This window comes from Magnolia sinica, chromosome 17 (assembly GCF_029962835.1).
Source record: "Magnolia sinica isolate HGM2019 chromosome 17, MsV1, whole genome shotgun sequence".
NCBI classification, from domain to species: domain Eukaryota; kingdom Viridiplantae; phylum Streptophyta; class Magnoliopsida; order Magnoliales; family Magnoliaceae; genus Magnolia; species Magnolia sinica.
This window is the reverse complement of record NC_080589.1, coordinates 2,505,269-2,522,131: the sequence shown is the minus strand read 5'-3', so window position 1 is coordinate 2,522,131 and position 16,863 is coordinate 2,505,269. Positions and strand designations below refer to the sequence as shown.

General features: G+C 39.8%; 1 protein-coding gene across 1 annotated transcript; it reads left to right on the top strand.

Moving 5' to 3' along the window:
* Window positions 1-12,227: 12,227 nt before the first annotated feature.
* LOC131231862 (S-adenosylmethionine synthase 2) lies at window positions 12,228-15,419 on the top strand. Its single transcript, XM_058228178.1, has 2 exons — window positions 12,228-12,380; window positions 13,954-15,419. The coding sequence occupies exon 2, from the start codon at window positions 13,966-13,968 to the stop codon at window positions 15,145-15,147; it is 1,182 nt and encodes a 393-aa protein (XP_058084161.1). The 5' UTR covers window positions 12,228-12,380; window positions 13,954-13,965; the 3' UTR covers window positions 15,148-15,419.
* Window positions 15,420-16,863: the final 1,444 nt, after the last annotated feature.

The window sequence follows — 16,863 nt, the reverse complement described above, 5'->3', positions numbered from 1 at the left end:
GGGTTCAGTAAACAAAGTGACAGGGTTGCAGTACAAAGTGACGGGGTATAGTAGACAAAGTGACGTGGTTGCAGTACAAAGTGACGGGGTTCAGTAGACAAAGTGATAGGGTTGCAGTACAAACTGACGGGGTTCAGTAGACAAAATGACGAGGTTGCAGCACAAAGTGACGGGGTATAGTAGACAAAGTGACCAAGTTGCAGCACAAAGTGATGGGGTACAGTAGACAAAGTGACGATGTTGTAGTACAAAGTGACGGAGTTCAGTATACAAAGTAAAGGGATTGCAATACAAAGTGACGGGGTTCAGTAGACAAAGTGACGAGGTTGCAATACAAAGTGACGGGGTTCACTAGACAAAGTGACGAGGTTGCAACACTAAGTGACATGGTTCAGTAGATAAAGTGACGGGGTTGCAGTACAAAGTGACGGGGTTCGGTAGACAAAGTGACGGGGTTTGGATTGGATTCAGTCGTAATAAATGGTGGGTGTGACTCTCTCCACTATTTTCTGTGGTGGGGTCCACTCGAGTTTTGGATCTGATTCATTCTTTGGCTCATGCATTAAAATGATCTCTCCAAATGGATGGACGGTGTGGATACAAAACATACATCATAGTGGGACCCATATAAATAGGTGACATCACTTCAGTAGTGAGTCTCATTGCTCAATGTGGCACTGAATCCTAAATGGAAATGAAAGCGGATTGGCTACTCCCCCCCACCAGTAGCCCAATGGTGGTGGTGGTCGGTACTCTGTGGCCCCACCATGATGTATGTATTTCATCCATTCCGTTAATCTATTTTTAAATATAATTTTAGGGGTTGACCCCAAAAATGAGAGGGATATAAATCTCATATGGACCACACCATAGGAAAACAATGGTAATTGGACATCTAAAACTTTTATGGCCCCCAAAAAGTTTTTAATGGTCAATGTTCATTCAACACTATTTCATGTAATGTGGTCCACTTGAGATTGGGTTATACCTCATTTTTGGTCTCAGACCATAAAATGATCTAGAAAAATAAATGGACGGCATGGATGAAACACATACATCATGGTGGGCCCACATAGTACCGAGTGGCAGGGGAGTAGCCAGTCCATTTCCAATGGAAACCGTGGACACGGATTCACCGAGGAAAGCCTTTTGCATGAAGTTCCAGCACTGGGATGTATGGTGGGGTCCACCATGATGTTTATAAGAATTTCAATCCATTCATCCATTTTTAGAGCTCATTTTAAGACATGTAACCAAAAATTAGGATGATCAAAAACTCAACTGTGCCATGCAAGATGAAACAGTGGAGAAAGAAATTCCTACAGTTGAAGCCTTCATAGGCGTCTTGATGTTTATATTCCATCCAAACTGTTTATAAGGTCATTTTTACTAGGATGAAGTGAAAACACCAAAATATTAGACCGATGCAAAACTTTTGTGACCATATAAATATTTCAACGGTGGACACTAAATCCCCATTGTTTCCTCTTGTGTGGCCCATTTGAGTTTTGTATACACCTTAGTTTTAGTATTATGTCCTAAAATGATATCTAAAAATGGATGAACGGGTTGGATTTATCACAAACATCGCGGTGGGCCCATCTGGAATCCTTGCACAGGATCTTATTGCAAAAGGCTTTGGCTGGAAATCTGCATCTCTAACCAGAAATCGGATTGGGTACAAGTCTTATCTTACTGAGTAAACTCTGTTGGGCCCACTATGAATTCATGTGGTTTATCCACGCCGTCCATCCGTTTTTTCAGATCATTTTAGGGGTTGAGCCCAAAACTGAAGTATATCAAAAGCTCAAGTAAACTATACCAAATGAAACAGTGGAAGTATTGATTTTCACCATTGAAATGTTTCTAAGCCCCCAATGATGTTTATTTTTCATCCAAACTGTTCATAAGATCACAAAGACATGGATGAATGGAAAAAACAAATATCATCTTGATATAAAACTTCTATGGGCCCCAACAACTTTTCAACAGTAGAATCCAATTCACACTGTTTCAGGCAGTGTGGTCCATTTGATCTCTGAATATGATTAATTTTTGTTGTAAAACCCTAAAATTAGATAATAAAAGAGATGGATGGAGTTGATACAATGCACAAATGACGACGGTGGGCTCCACGGACTTTACTCAGTACGCTTACCCTGCTGAGTTACTCAGCACGCAAACCGCTTCCGTTAACGTCTCCGTTATAAATGTACTTTTTTTAATATATTTTAAAAAAATCTAATGACTTGGCACTTAAAATGATGTTGACCAATGAAAACGCTCCATGCCTCTGGGACGCAGAGGATCCACACTCATTACTCACCTTTGAAAAGAGAAATTATCTCTCTGGTACACCTTGATATCTGTGATTGTATGTATGAAATTGAAATGGATTGGGTTTAATTAAATATGTGGGGACCACTATGATGTAAGTATCCCATGTATGCTATACATTCATTTTATCAACTCATTTCAAGAACCCAAAATTGAGGTAAGATTGTAAACTTAATTCATCCATTTTATTTGTTCATTTTTAAGCATGAGCCTAAAAATGAGATTAGATTGTAATTTTAAGTGGATCACTCTGAGTTTATGAGTAGATCCCTCCGTGATTGCTGTACATAGAATCTTAATAAGAAAACTTTTTCACATCCTGAAAGCAATTCGCTTGTGACCCAACATTAATTTTAATTTTAATAAAGAATAGAGCGAATTAAGCTTTAAAGACAGTATATTTATATGCAATTAAGCCTTGTGTTAATTTCACTATTTTTTATTTTTTATTTTCCAATAGAATATCCACATCTCAAGGGGCCCAGAGGATAAAAAACAATGAATATTGTTGAACAACCATTAAAAACTTGATAAGGACCGATGTAATGTTTATTTGTTATTTAACTTGTTGATAAGGTCACACAAACATAAATGAAAAGAAAACACAAAGATCAGCTTATTGAAAACTTTTGTAGCCTATGAGAAGCTTTTAATAGTTAATTACCATTTTTTCCAATTGCACGGTCTACTTGACATTTGGATCTACTTCATTTTTAGAAGCATGCCCTAGAGTAAGCTGTGTAGATATATAACACATATATCAAGGTGGGCCCACTGTTAAAAAAACATCCACTTCAATATTATCTTGGTAACACCTCATCTATTATCACTAATTGGCAATGAACGTGTGTGAGAGAGACTCCACTCTTCATTTTGATGGAGCCCATCATGATCTGTAAGATTAGATGCGTTATCTCATATTAGGTCCGAAGCAAAAACAAAAGATAAAGGAAAAAAAAGAGAGGCTTAGTTGTGACTCAAGTGAGCCATGCCAATTGGAACAATTGGGAGAAACATCTACCATTGATCTTTACAAGGCCCACTGTGATTAACATATGAAATCTACTCCAACTATTAGATATCACACCAAAATTTAGGCTTGATGCCTAAAAAAATAGGTCCATACGTAATTCAAATGGTCCACACCATGGGAAATAGTTGGAAAGGTGAGCTTTCCATGTACGTAGTTTTCAATTGTGCGGAACCACGAATGGGGATAGTTTTTTAGCCCTCGGTCTATAATGGGATGACTCGCCAAATGGTTAGAGTGGATTTTACATTTCCACCATTGCGATGCCCATCCAAGTTGTAAACTCCTTTCTCTTTTTGGAATTTCTTCCTTTGTCATCGTATATTAGTAATTAAATCAGGCAATTAGTGATACACACACATATATATAGAAAATGGTGCCACGATGTCAAGCTGGGTAGGCCCCACTTATGTATATCAGAAATCCACACCATGCATTTGGTAGGTCTCCTCTAGATTATGGGATCCCAAATATCAGCTGTATCTGGAACTCAAGTGGGCCACACCATTTGAAACAATGTAAAATCATGCCCAAAATATCTAAAAGAACCTGCTAGGGCCTACCTCAGTTTTGTCTATAGCTGAAACTTAGTGTGACCCCTCATCCATGTGGGACACACACAATGGATGGGTTGGATTTCTAAAGCATATCAATGGACCCTATAAGCGGTTATGAAGATTTCAATTAGTGAAAATCCACTCTCAACTATTGTTTAATGTTTATGGTGCAACCTACTTATATCATTGATTGGCATGATTTTTAGGCCAGTGACCCACAATGGAAGGGTGCATCTGATTGATTGATGGAGTAGAGGTCCATCACACATAATGGTGGGCCCTACACAGCTCAACCTCATGGGAAGTTTCCCATGACATCGACCTCTTGGTACCTTTTCACTTACAGTGAAAAGGTACTGTGAGGCTGAGGAGGTCCACTTCAGTGGAGCTTCTCATGAGGTCGAGCTATATGAGCCCCATCATGATATCTGCCAAACATCCACTCCGTGCATTTGTTGGGTCCCTCTATGCCACACGTTGTCTAAAAAAATTCAGCCCTATCTAGAACTCAAGTGGATCATACCATTTGAAACCATGTGAATTGTGCATGAAACATATAAAAGCATGTAGTGGAGCCCACCTGAATTTTCGATGTGGCTGAAATTTAGTGTGACCCCTCATCCTAGTGGGATGCACACAATGGATGGACTGGATTTCTCAACCACATCTCGGTGAGCACTATATATGATCATGAAAGTATCAACAAGTGGGTATTTACTCTCAACTGCTGTCTGTGGTGTGGCCCACCTAAGTCATCAATTTACATTATTTTTAGGCCTGTGGCACACCATGGAAGGGCGCATCTAATTGACAGGTGGATGTCCAACACAAATCACAGTGGGCCCACAGAGGTCAACCTTATAGTGTGTAATTGAATTTGAATCTGGAACGGTAATTCGGTAACATTACCACAATTAGTCAGTTTAACTTGAGTTAATATATGTGAGATGTTTAGGTTAAGGGTGCTTATCTGTCATCCTCGACGCAGCCTTTAAGCATCATATAATGACTTAAAGGCATAAGAATGACTCCTTTTGCCTCTCTCTTTTTTTTTTTTTTTTTTAACTTTTGTGTCTTCCATTGTATCAAAGGCAAGCACTAACAAAAGAGACCTCACCCACCCACATCTGATTGGAGATGCAACTAGATAAGGTGTGGGGCCCACCGTGGTGTTTGCATGTCATTCATCCAGTCCTAGTTTGGTGAAATGGGATGCCTCGAAAAATAATATTAATCCAACAAATAAGGGGCCACCATGTGGGGGTTCAATCCATAGTGGTATAATTAGTGCGTTTCAACATTGAGATCATGGGTTCCGGTGATAGTATTGGATGTGTACATGTGAGCGTGTGTAGAAAAGAAAAGAAAAAAAGGTGGGCCATCACATTAAGGGCCTGTTTGGCCAGGCGGATTAAGAGGGATTAGGAGGGATGGGATGGTAAAATCTTGGGATATGCCAAACGAGCCAAACAGACCCGATGAACTTGTCCGAGATATAGCAAACCTATGGATCTTAAACCAATCCACTGACATCACCATCATTACCTTAAAATTGATCCCATCCCTCCTAATCCCGTTCAATCGTGCCTGGGGGGTGTTTGGTTGGACAGATTGGAAGGTAAAATCCCAGGATATGCCGGGCGTGCCAGACGAACTTGATGAACTTGTCCCGGGATATAGCAATCCCATGGATCTTAAACCAATCCACTGACACCACCATCATTACCTTAAAATCCATCCCATCCCTCCTAATCCCATGGGATCCGTTTGGCCAAACAGGCCCTAATGCTCTCAGTTAATTGTTCATTGCTTTTTAACAATTTGGTCCATATGATGGTTGGATCGGCATGATTTTTAAGCCAGTCTATTTTCATGACAGGTCAACCTGTTCGATATCATATTAACTCAGGGATGAACATGATGAGGTCAAGCACGGTCTTCCTCAAGGATATTTACTCCGAACCCACGGAGTCTCTCTAGACTCAACAATTTTTTTTTAGCTTGTTAGTACACACCCATGTCAGTACACACACTCCATGTTAGCCACCCCTGTTGGGGATCGATACCAAGACCTCAAGTGTTGAAACGAGGTATCTCCACTCAGTTTGCCAGTTGAGCTATGGATCTGGGTGTAAAACAAATTGATTCATAATAAAAAGGAGAATACAACCCTTTAAACAGTGATATCAAACTGAGAAATAAGTTTAGAATCAAACTCCCAAAAAATGTGGCTTACTATTATAGACCATCTTGACTTTTACCGGACTTCATGGCTTTCGGCCAAAAATAGTAAGTGTTCAATTTGGCTTAACCACGTTATTCTCCTCAAAATTTTAAGCACTTCTCATGTTAGGCATGGCTCCTAAAGCACAAAGTATAAGGGCTTGCTTGGGAACGTGGATTTGTAATCCCCTAGAGTCGAAATCCCCTGGATTTGCAATCCTCCCAGTGTGTTTGACACCTTGGAGTGTGAATCAACTTTAATCCAAAAGTACCTATCTATAGTACATTTACAGGGATTTGAATTTAATTACTAAATCAACTTTAATATCTCTAATTAGTGAGATATGTAATTTTTGATACAATAGGTTGTGATAAGCTGGCTGAAATGTATGCTTTGCCTGAAAATGATGAAATTCTAAGTCTCAGATGGGCCACAAGCACAAGATCATGTTTGAGTGACTAACCAACGATTTTTAATCGTTGATTTACATGGACAATGTTTGGACGGTGCTGATTTACATGGACAATGTTTGGATGGTGCTGATCATCATTAGTGGGCCATGTGCCCAATAGAATGATAGTGTATAGTGACACACATGTTACACCTGCAACTATTGAAATGATTTTAGGTGTAATCCAAGCTCTCACCATGGATTGCAAACCTCCTCAGAGAGGGGATTGGAAACCCCCAATTACTTTATGCTACCAAACAACCACGGGATTGAAAACCCCCTCCAATCCCCTCCAGTCCGCGGTGCCAAACGACCCCTAAGTGTTATGATCTAACTTATGAATAGGTTGGATCTAAAAATTACATCATGGTGGGCCCTATAAATGTTTCAACGGTGGGTGTGACTGATCCCATGGTTTTCTGTAGTGGATCCACTTGAACTTTAGATCTATCTCATTCTTTTTCTCATGCCATAAAACCATCTCTACAAATGATTGGATGGTATGGATACAACACACGCATCATGGTGGGGTCCATAGAGCTTGGTGACGTCACTTTAGTAGCGATATGGCTACTTACCTTGTAAGTATCTAATTTGCGCCCGTGTACGCCAGCCCATGTACACGTGGGAAAGCCTTTTGCATGAAGTTCCTGCGCTGGAAACTTATATGGGGCCGACCCTGACTTTTGTGAGAAATCTACCCCGTCCATCCATTTTATGAACTCATTTTAGGACATTAGGTCAGAAAATGAAGAAATTGCCGCCACACTTATATCTGCAAATCGTTAATTTTTTTAAATCTATTTTTATGAATAATGATATTTAAATTTTTTATTAAGTACTTTATAGTTTATTTGAATTAAATAGAATAATTTTATTTTCATTTAATAAAAAATAATTTATTTATAACATAAAATATTTCCAAACAAGAGATATGGGCAAATGTGTCAAATTAACATTTTTCATAACATTTCAGATGCTTGTTAACAAACATATTATTTCAAATCCAGTACTTAATTTTCAAACTTCAGCCATAATTGTCAAACAAGTTTTTTGACTTCAGATTTCAGATTTCAGATTTCAGATTCAGGCTTCAGATTTCAGATTTAACAAATGGGGCCTAAAATTTATCATAAATAGTAAAGATGAAATTAAAATGGACTTTTGACTTTCAATCTCATGGAATCTCACAATTTCGGTTTTGGGCAACCCAACGTAGTAGGGTTAGTTGGCTAAAGTGGCTTCTCCTATTCCAAATTAAATTCATATTTTGTACAATAACAATTCGGTTTGCAACATACACTTGCATTAGTAATCTTACATCGGTCCTAATCACTTTTGCCTTCGATCGGGCCTTTTCTAGTCCATCTTGGCCATGAAATTATCCGTGACCCGCTCTACATCAGGCACATAGCCTACCCATCGGCTCTCAAGTACATGCCACGTGGGATCTGAGCTTTCTATCCGGTTGGAAATAATGTTAGATCTTCTGCTGTCCTTTATTTTCTGTGTTGAGGTCCACCTGATGTGTAAAATGGTTTGAATTTCAGGAAAGAAGAACTAATCACTGTGGCCCACTTGATGGAAAGATCAGATCTCGCACACATTTCCATACTGGCACGTGTGCTTGCATGTGGTTGTAGATGGGCAGGGCTCCCGCACATATGAAATTAAAATTCCCGGGAGTATGATTTGTGGGCCATGATTCCATATCTGACTTTTTCCATGCTAAAACCCTTGCTTAAGATAAGCATATGATTCGAGATCTTCACCTAAAAAGAGAAAACGACTGAAAACAGAAAGCAGTGTTACATTCTATGAGAATTTATAGGAAAGTCGTAACAAAGGGGAGTTATTTGATACTCTGGAAGATGCTTGATACACAGGCACCAAGAAACTGTACATGTGTCATTCGAAATTGTAAAGTCCAGTCTCGATAAGTAGTGTCCCAAAATCAGATTGGTGACCCATCCTAACCTCTGTTGGGGACACTTGTTTGTTAAAATGTGACCATTAGATATTTTTTATTTTTGACCGTCGAATAAATGTCCGCCAATCCAATGGTCAGATCATCGAATAATTCAAATTTTTGTTTATGGGTCATCTCAAGAATAATTTTAATTTTTATTCATGGGTCATCTCAAATGAAATCGCCAAGTATGCAAGTTCTAAGTAACTTTAAAGTACATGTGCATCATCCATCACACCCTCCAGGAGTATCAAAGCTTTCCTTTATAACCCAAAGGCCAGGGAATAATTCACTGCAGTGACATGGAGCAAAATTAATAAATCCTATCAAATAGGGCCCACCAAATTCCCAACTAAATAAGCAATTAAAGCTCTGGCCCACTTAGTATTTGCTGTTTCTCAAATGTGATTACCTTCTTGCTACAATGAGATATGACGCAGGGATGAATGTGATGAGGATAACTACTCCGAATCCACGAGGAAAGAAAGCAGAAAATAGAAATAAATTCTAATAAATTCGAAAATGATTAATTGATGAATAAAAGCGAGTTCACAACTCTTTAAATAGAGGTACCAAGCAATGGGAAAGAAATTAGAATCAAACTACAACTCAAACTCTTAGAATCCGCGACTTACTATGAATAGTAAACTTACTATTTATAGACGGTCGTGATGTCTACTAGTGTGCAAGGTTTTCGGCCAAAAATAGTAAGTGTCTTATTTGGCTTCACCAAACCGTTCTCCTAATTATTCTAAGCTCTTTTCACGTTGGGCGCAACTCCTAAAGCCCGACGGATGAAGAGTTATAATCAAACTAAAACTTACTATTTATATTTTTCCCAGTTGCACACTTAAACTGAGAGGTTTGGTAATTTCATACACGTGCCATTAGGGAAAACATGTGCCAAATCCGATCTTTTCATTTGGTTGGAAATAATTAATACTTAATCTTTTGTTATACATACATAGTATAAGATGGTCCACCCTTTGTATTCATCAAAAGAAGTCCATTAATGAGATGTTAGGACATCCGATAATCAATATGATTCAAGCTATGTGGTGTCTTGAATTAGACCCATGATTCAATTCTAAGTGGTTGGGCTTGAAAATCACTTAAATAAACTTGATTCAGCTAGTTTTGGAGTAGAATTACTAGGAGCTCATTTAGGAGCTTTTCTAAGTCTCAAACAAGCAAGACTTGCCGGATAGACCTGCAGCCATTGCTAGGCCAGGCCAAGGTGCCAGGCCAAGGTCTATCCAGGTCAGCTTGCAAGGTAAAACTTAGACCTGAGCTCAACTTGAGCTCTATTGGTAAAAAACAAACAAGTTTGGTGAGTTTAGACATTTTGAAGATGAGCCTTTGTCCTAGTCTTATAAGACAAGGGTACATGGATAAATGAAAAGAGATCATTTCTTCCTTTTCAAAAATAATCATTGAATTTATCAGTAGAGAAAAATCTCTAAAAAAAAAAAAGAAAATAAAAATGATATTGTTAATGAAAGCCATAATATCCATTTGAAAAGTAAGTAATGCGACTTACATAAAGTCTAAATACTAAGCTAATGATATTTTCTAAATAATAATTTTTTTCAAAACAATAAATTTATAACTCAAATAAGAACTTTAAGTTAGTTCAGGACTCTCAAGACCCTAAAATATCCATAAAATTGATAAAATATATAACTTATTAAAAGTAATATTTTTTAACTTAAAATTAATTCCTAAAATGATTTTATTCTTGAAAAACTATTTAAAAACTAATGGACTTTTGTACAGGCTATGATATAAAGTTCATAGTGTGCTTTCCAATGAAATATATGCACGCGAAGTAAATAACCAAATCTTAAAGTTAAGAGCATTAAATGTTATAATACGCATTAAATCATTGGAGCTTTTATATCTTAATGGCCCATGTTGACATTCTCATGTATTTACCTACTCTAAGAATTCTATAATGTAGGCTTTATTGATCAACGGCATATGTTGACTTTGTCTTGCATAATCCCAACCCACATTAAGATGAACAATCTTACAAAGAAGCCGATCAATTTCATTTGGTGGGCCCCACAATCAAAATTGATAGACCAATGACCGAACTAGGTGAGGCCCATCTGATTTCACATGCGTGTGAACTTCATGATCGGGCCGACCTTTCATTAACACAATGTCCTACACATTCAAAAGTTAGCACAGTGGAATATAAGCGTGTAGATAATCAATCTCCATTTCAATAGATATATAAGTAATTTGATAATATGGTAGAGTATGGCACTTGATTACTAGCAAGCACTCAGAAATTGTAGAGCTGGCATCCATTAAATAAAATTAAATAAATTAACTTGTGGTACCGATTCAAAATCACCGCAGGCCACATATTTATTAAATTTGGTGTTAAAAAGTATGCAATCACAATCTATATTAGAAACGATGTAGTGATTACCTAAGTAAATAATTATTATTAATTTACATGGTAATTGCAGTTGAGCCAAAAAATCATATATGTCTGAGTGAGCGTGTATCATGCATCACACTCTATCAGAGTATCAAATGTCTTCTCCAGCAAAAGCGCCTTCTAAACCAAGGGAGCTGACACCATAGGGCCAAAGGCCAAAGTTGTTAGATACGGTGATCTTAATAATCTAAGTAGTGGCCTACAAATCCTCTTAGGGAAAGAAAAACAGTTAATTTTTAACATTAAAGGTGTGTTTGATTTTTCAGCGGATGTGTAAATATCCTTGAAATGGATAATTATTACCATTTCATCTGTTTGAAAGTAGTTTGAAAATCTACAGAACTGGTCAGAAGAGTTATTTTAAATTTGTGGACCCCAAAGTGATGTATATGATAAATCCATTTCGTCCATTCGTTTTAAAAAAACATTTTAAGGTTTGAGCCGAAAAATTAGGTAAATTGAACACTCAAATGACCCACACAAAAAGAAATAGTGGGCATGAAAGGTTTTTAATGGTAAGTGTTCGATTCTCTTTTTCTAGTGGCGTGGTCCACTTGAGCTTTCGATATGCCTCATTTTTTGGCTTATGCCATAAATTTATCAGGCATAATAGATAAACGGTGTGGATAAGCTATACACATCATGGTTGGACCCACGAATATGTTGTGGCTCTCTTAATTTTTGTATAAAAAATGCATATGTTCCCGTCAAACTGGAAAAATGTGAGGTAAATACAAAGGAAATAAATATTACATATTTATACGGTATTTCCAAGTGAATTGGTAAATTAAACAAGCCCTGAGTGTTCAAAATTAAAGATGAATTGATGGGTATGATTTTACAACATTGTACATCCATTGGGGTCCACTAGTTTGGACGGTTCAGATTGATAGTAGAGAGATCGCACTTGGATTTTCAGGTTCTTCTGTCTCTACCGTATCTTTTCGTACAGCAAAATTATTCATGCAGGGTAATAAAGTAATTTCGCTTATGTTAAACCCTTCTCACCGGCTAAATAAGAAGCAAGCCGAGCCGAAAACCGCTCCGGGGTTGGTGAATTACCGGTTCTACCGGTAAACCCGGGAACTCGACTCTGTCGTGGTTGGTCGAGGGTTCGAGGGAGGGTCGTTCTCCCACCAACTCCAGAAAATCCTGGCCGCACGATCATTAGGAAATCCAACGGCGTGTATTTGGATCTAAGATTCCGTAAGGAGATCCAGTGGCATGGACTTACAGGGCCGTCATCCCCTATAAATACCGGGGTAGAAGGTAGCGATAAGACTCGAACCTCTCCGAGAAACGAGAACAGCTATCGACTCCTCCCAGATCTACTACAGCTAGGGTTTTAGCTCTCATCCAGGTGCGTGATGTTATCCTTTTCTTTTCTTTGTAGATCTTCATCGATTTCAGCGATGTGGAGTTACTTTACTTTCTGTTTTTCGAAGATCCGTTTCTCTTTTTGTCCTGTTTTTGGGCTGCGGATGAGCAGATCTAGTCGAGTTTCTCGTTTTTTTCTGTCTTTGCGTCGAGTTTTTAGGAGAAAGGATTGGAGATCTGTTATCGTCCTTGATTTCTGGCGAATGCTGTGTTTTTTTTTTCCACTAGATGATGGGATCTGGTTGAATTTCTTTTATGTTGGCGTGTTTGGGGGGAAAAACGGGTCCAGATCTGTTGGTTCTCTGGACGTTTGAGGGAAATGCTTTCAAAACGATTCCAGATCTGTTTTTATTTCCTCACGGGTCTTGATTTTGTACAGTTGAAATTCCGGGTAGAAATGATTCAGAAGTTTTGAGATCCATTCGTTTTCTAGGGTTTTGGAGCTAAAAGTTGATTCTTCCAATTCGAGTAGTGGAAATAAATGGTGGGGAGGCTCTGAGATCCGTTCGTTTTGTGGGGTTTTCGAGCTCTGCACAGAGTTTTTTTTTTTTTCCAACTGTAGATTTTCAAATTCTGCAAAGGATTATAGGGCTTATTTTCTATCCTCTCAATTCGATCTGTAACAAATCTCGTGGGAAAACTTTATCTGAGGATCTGTTTGTTTATAGCGTTTAGGTTTTACCCTACTCAATTTTTATTTTTATTTTTAAAGTCAAAATGTATTTTGAGATTGATGATCTGATTCCATTAACTAATTCAGAATGCATTTTGAGACCGATTATCTGATTCGATCAACCGATTTTGTGATTATTTGCTTTTTACGGTTTAATTTCCAGTAATCTGGTAAAAGAAATATGATGTTTGATGTGATTTTTTGAAGAAATGCTTGGAATTTCTAAGATTAGCTTGTTTACAAGCCCTAGGGTTTTAGCATCATCGAATCTATTTTTGTTTGGAATTAGGAAATTTATCATGAATTCACTTGAAACACTGAGAATTGCTCGAATATATCCTCAATCTCAGTATTCTACCATGGATTTCCAGAAGAGTTGCTTTGTTTGCTCTGTTTTGCCTCTTTATTTTCCCAGATCTGCTTCCCCTTTTCAATTCTCTTGCTTTTCGCATGAGAACTTCCAGATTATTTTCCTAGATCTATTCTTTCTCTAGATTTCCAGTAGCTTGATGAGTCTTACTAGGATTTTAGTACATTGACTGAAATTGGATGGTGGATTTTGCTAACATACGCCTTCAGTTGTGCCAGATAAGGAACGAATAACCCTCTTCTTGCTAACATGTGCCCTCAGTTATCCAAAATGGGTTTTGGCCTTTTCAGGATTCGATTCTCTTTAGGGATTCTTTTGACTTTTAATAATCAGGATTAAGGAATTTATTTTGGTAGAAACGGATTTTGAGAAGATTTTCCTTTTTATGTATATATTCCTGAAATTTCACTATTTCATAGGTTCTTGCTCATAAGCCACTTGACTCGGCTGAGTTAGGTGACTCAGCTACTCCTATGGTCTGTTGATTTCCATTCTGGTGTTTGGGTTGCGCAGTTCCCAGAGAAAATGGAGACCTTCCTATTCACTTCGGAATCCGTCAACGAGGGCCACCCCGACAAACTGTGTGACCAGATCTCCGATGCAGTCCTTGATGCCTGTCTCGAGCAAGACCCCGATAGCAAGGTCGCCTGCGAGACCTGCACCAAGACCAACATGGTCATGGTCTTTGGTGAGATCACCACCAAGGCCAACATCGACTATGAGAAGATTGTCCGGGACACATGCCGCACGATCGGATTCGTATCCGATGATGTTGGCCTCGATGCTGATAACTGCAAGGTCCTTGTGAACATCGAGCAGCAGAGCCCTGACATTGCACAGGGTGTCCATGGCCACTTCACCAAGCGCCCTGAGGAGATCGGAGCTGGTGATCAGGGCCACATGTTCGGCTATGCCACTGACGAGACACCGGAGCTGATGCCCCTCAGCCATGTCCTGGCCACCAAGCTTGGTGCACGCCTCACCGAGGTCCGTAAGAATGGCACCTGTGCCTGGTTGAGGCCCGATGGCAAGACCCAGGTCACCGTCGAGTACCAAAACGACAAAGGCGCCATGGTCCCCATCCGCGTCCACACCGTCCTCATCTCGACCCAGCACGATGAGACTGTCACCAACGATGAGATCGCTGCTGACCTCAAGGAGCACGTCATCAAGCCCATCATCCCCGAGAAGTACCTTGACGAGAAGACCATCTTCCACCTCAACCCCTCGGGCCGGTTTGTCATTGGTGGGCCCCATGGTGATGCTGGGCTCACTGGCCGCAAGATCATCATCGACACCTATGGTGGCTGGGGAGCCCACGGAGGGGGTGCCTTCTCTGGCAAGGACCCAACCAAGGTGGACCGCAGCGGTGCCTACATTGTGAGGCAGGCAGCCAAGAGCATCGTCGCCAACGGGCTAGCCCGGAGGTGCATTGTGCAGGTGTCATATGCCATCGGCGTGCCAGAGCCACTGTCAGTGTTCGTGGACACGTACGGGACAGGGAAGATACCCGACAAGGAGATACTGAAGATAGTGAAGGAGAACTTCGACTTCAGGCCGGGCATGATCACGATCAACCTCGACCTGAAGAGGGGAGGCAACAGCAGGTTCTTAAAGACAGCCGCCTACGGTCACTTTGGTAGGGACGACACGGATTTTACATGGGAGGTGGTGAAGCCCCTCAAGTGGGAGAAGACGTCTGCATAGAATCTCTCTCTCCCACATATACATAATACAAGCGTTTGAATCTCTTACGTTTGGGTGTATAGCTTGATGCTGCAGCCACGCTCGCTCGCTCTCTCAATCGCAAGAGAATTCCTTGCATTGCCTACTATCTTCTCTATATCTTTTAACCATCTTGTGTTTCTGTTTTTTTTTCCTTCTTTTTTCGGTGTTGCTTGGATGATGGAAGAATTGATAAAAATGAAGATATCGATTTTTGTTTAATGAATTTGAAAGAGAAAAGAGAGCCTTCCTTACGATGTGTTTGTAGTTAGTGGATGATTTTTGGTTTGTGATTGAAAGAGGTATTTGCCCATCGGAGCCGTGTATGAAAGATGGAGCCACCTACTGCAAATGGTACTGGAACAGTGGTTGGTTTCTTGTAAGACCTTCCATTGTAATTGTAGTTTGGAATTGTAGCACGCAATTCATATTCTATCCAATAGCATTTTGGGGCGTGTTGATTGGAGAGTACCCATTCCACTAAGAAAATGATTTCTGAGGTCTTATAATATGGGAGATTATTGGAGCCTCGTCAGCCAACAGCAAAGCATGGATGGACTGATGGCCCAGGTCACCAAACCATGGGCCCTACTAATCAAAACTAAAACCTGTGTCTATCGTGCAAAGTTTGCTTTTTTAAATGAAATGTGGCCGATCTACGACTTTGGGATGGGAAGCCTCAGCAGTTGATTGGTCCTGCCCTATCCCTAATCCTCTAATAAAACAGTCTTTTTTTTAAACCTCTGGAGGGCTTGTTCACCCGCGATAACCGACTTGTGGGCCCAACCCTGATGTATGTGTAACAGATGGACGGGGTGGATAAAACACATACATCAAGGTGGCCCCAAAGAGTCAGGTCCCGGGGTCATCCTATCAACCTCGTGATTTTCAACCATGTCCTACTCAATACCTGAAATACGAAATTAACGGTATCTATCTTATATACGTTTTACCACGTGTTCAGAATGACGTGGACGCACGAAAAAAAAGAGGCAGGGAATCCTCTTCCATTTGTTATAATGCAAAGGTAAGTCATGTCATATGGCTTAAATGGGTAAGGCCCACCTCTATCACCTGCTGTATTTATGCATGCGTTTCCTTCCTTTATCCCATCTTTAAGGTCCACCCTTACAGTTAGTTGTACCCCATGTGACAACCATGATATCTCTCCTTATTCTGTTTGTCGTAAGCACTTTTAATCTATTTGAGGTTGGGCCCACCAAATATGATAAATCTTTTGTTCTTCAATGGCCGCACCAGATCTGGACCGTCAGTTATCAGTTTTTTGAAGGTCTATTCTATTACCAAAACTAGAGAAATCTTGGCGTTTCTATTACCCAAAAGCCTCTACAAGGCTTTGCGAGTGGATCCCACAGTGGCGTATGTCAAGCAACCTGTCCAGGTTGGGTAACCCCAAAATCAGAACCATCCAAACCATTACATGGTCCACCATATCAATTTGGTGGCTTTTGGATGGTCCATGGATGGTTCTCAGTTGTTTTCTACGGTGGGCCCACCTAATGACTAGACATGCCTGACTTTTGGGGCTTCCCATCCATCATGGTGGTTGGCCTCATTTTTACCACTGAACATGAATCCGACAGAGGCAAAAATGAATAAGTAGTTTTACGCGCATGTGAATAAGCTAGGCTGTCAATGGGACCCCACTAGCGGGTACCTGATAGACCCGACCCGATT

Excerpts from the sequence above, each read along its gene's own strand:
- LOC131231862 (XM_058228178.1), top strand. The coding sequence starts at position 13,966 with ATGGAGACCTTCCTATTCACTTCGGAATCCGTCAACGAGGGCCACCCC.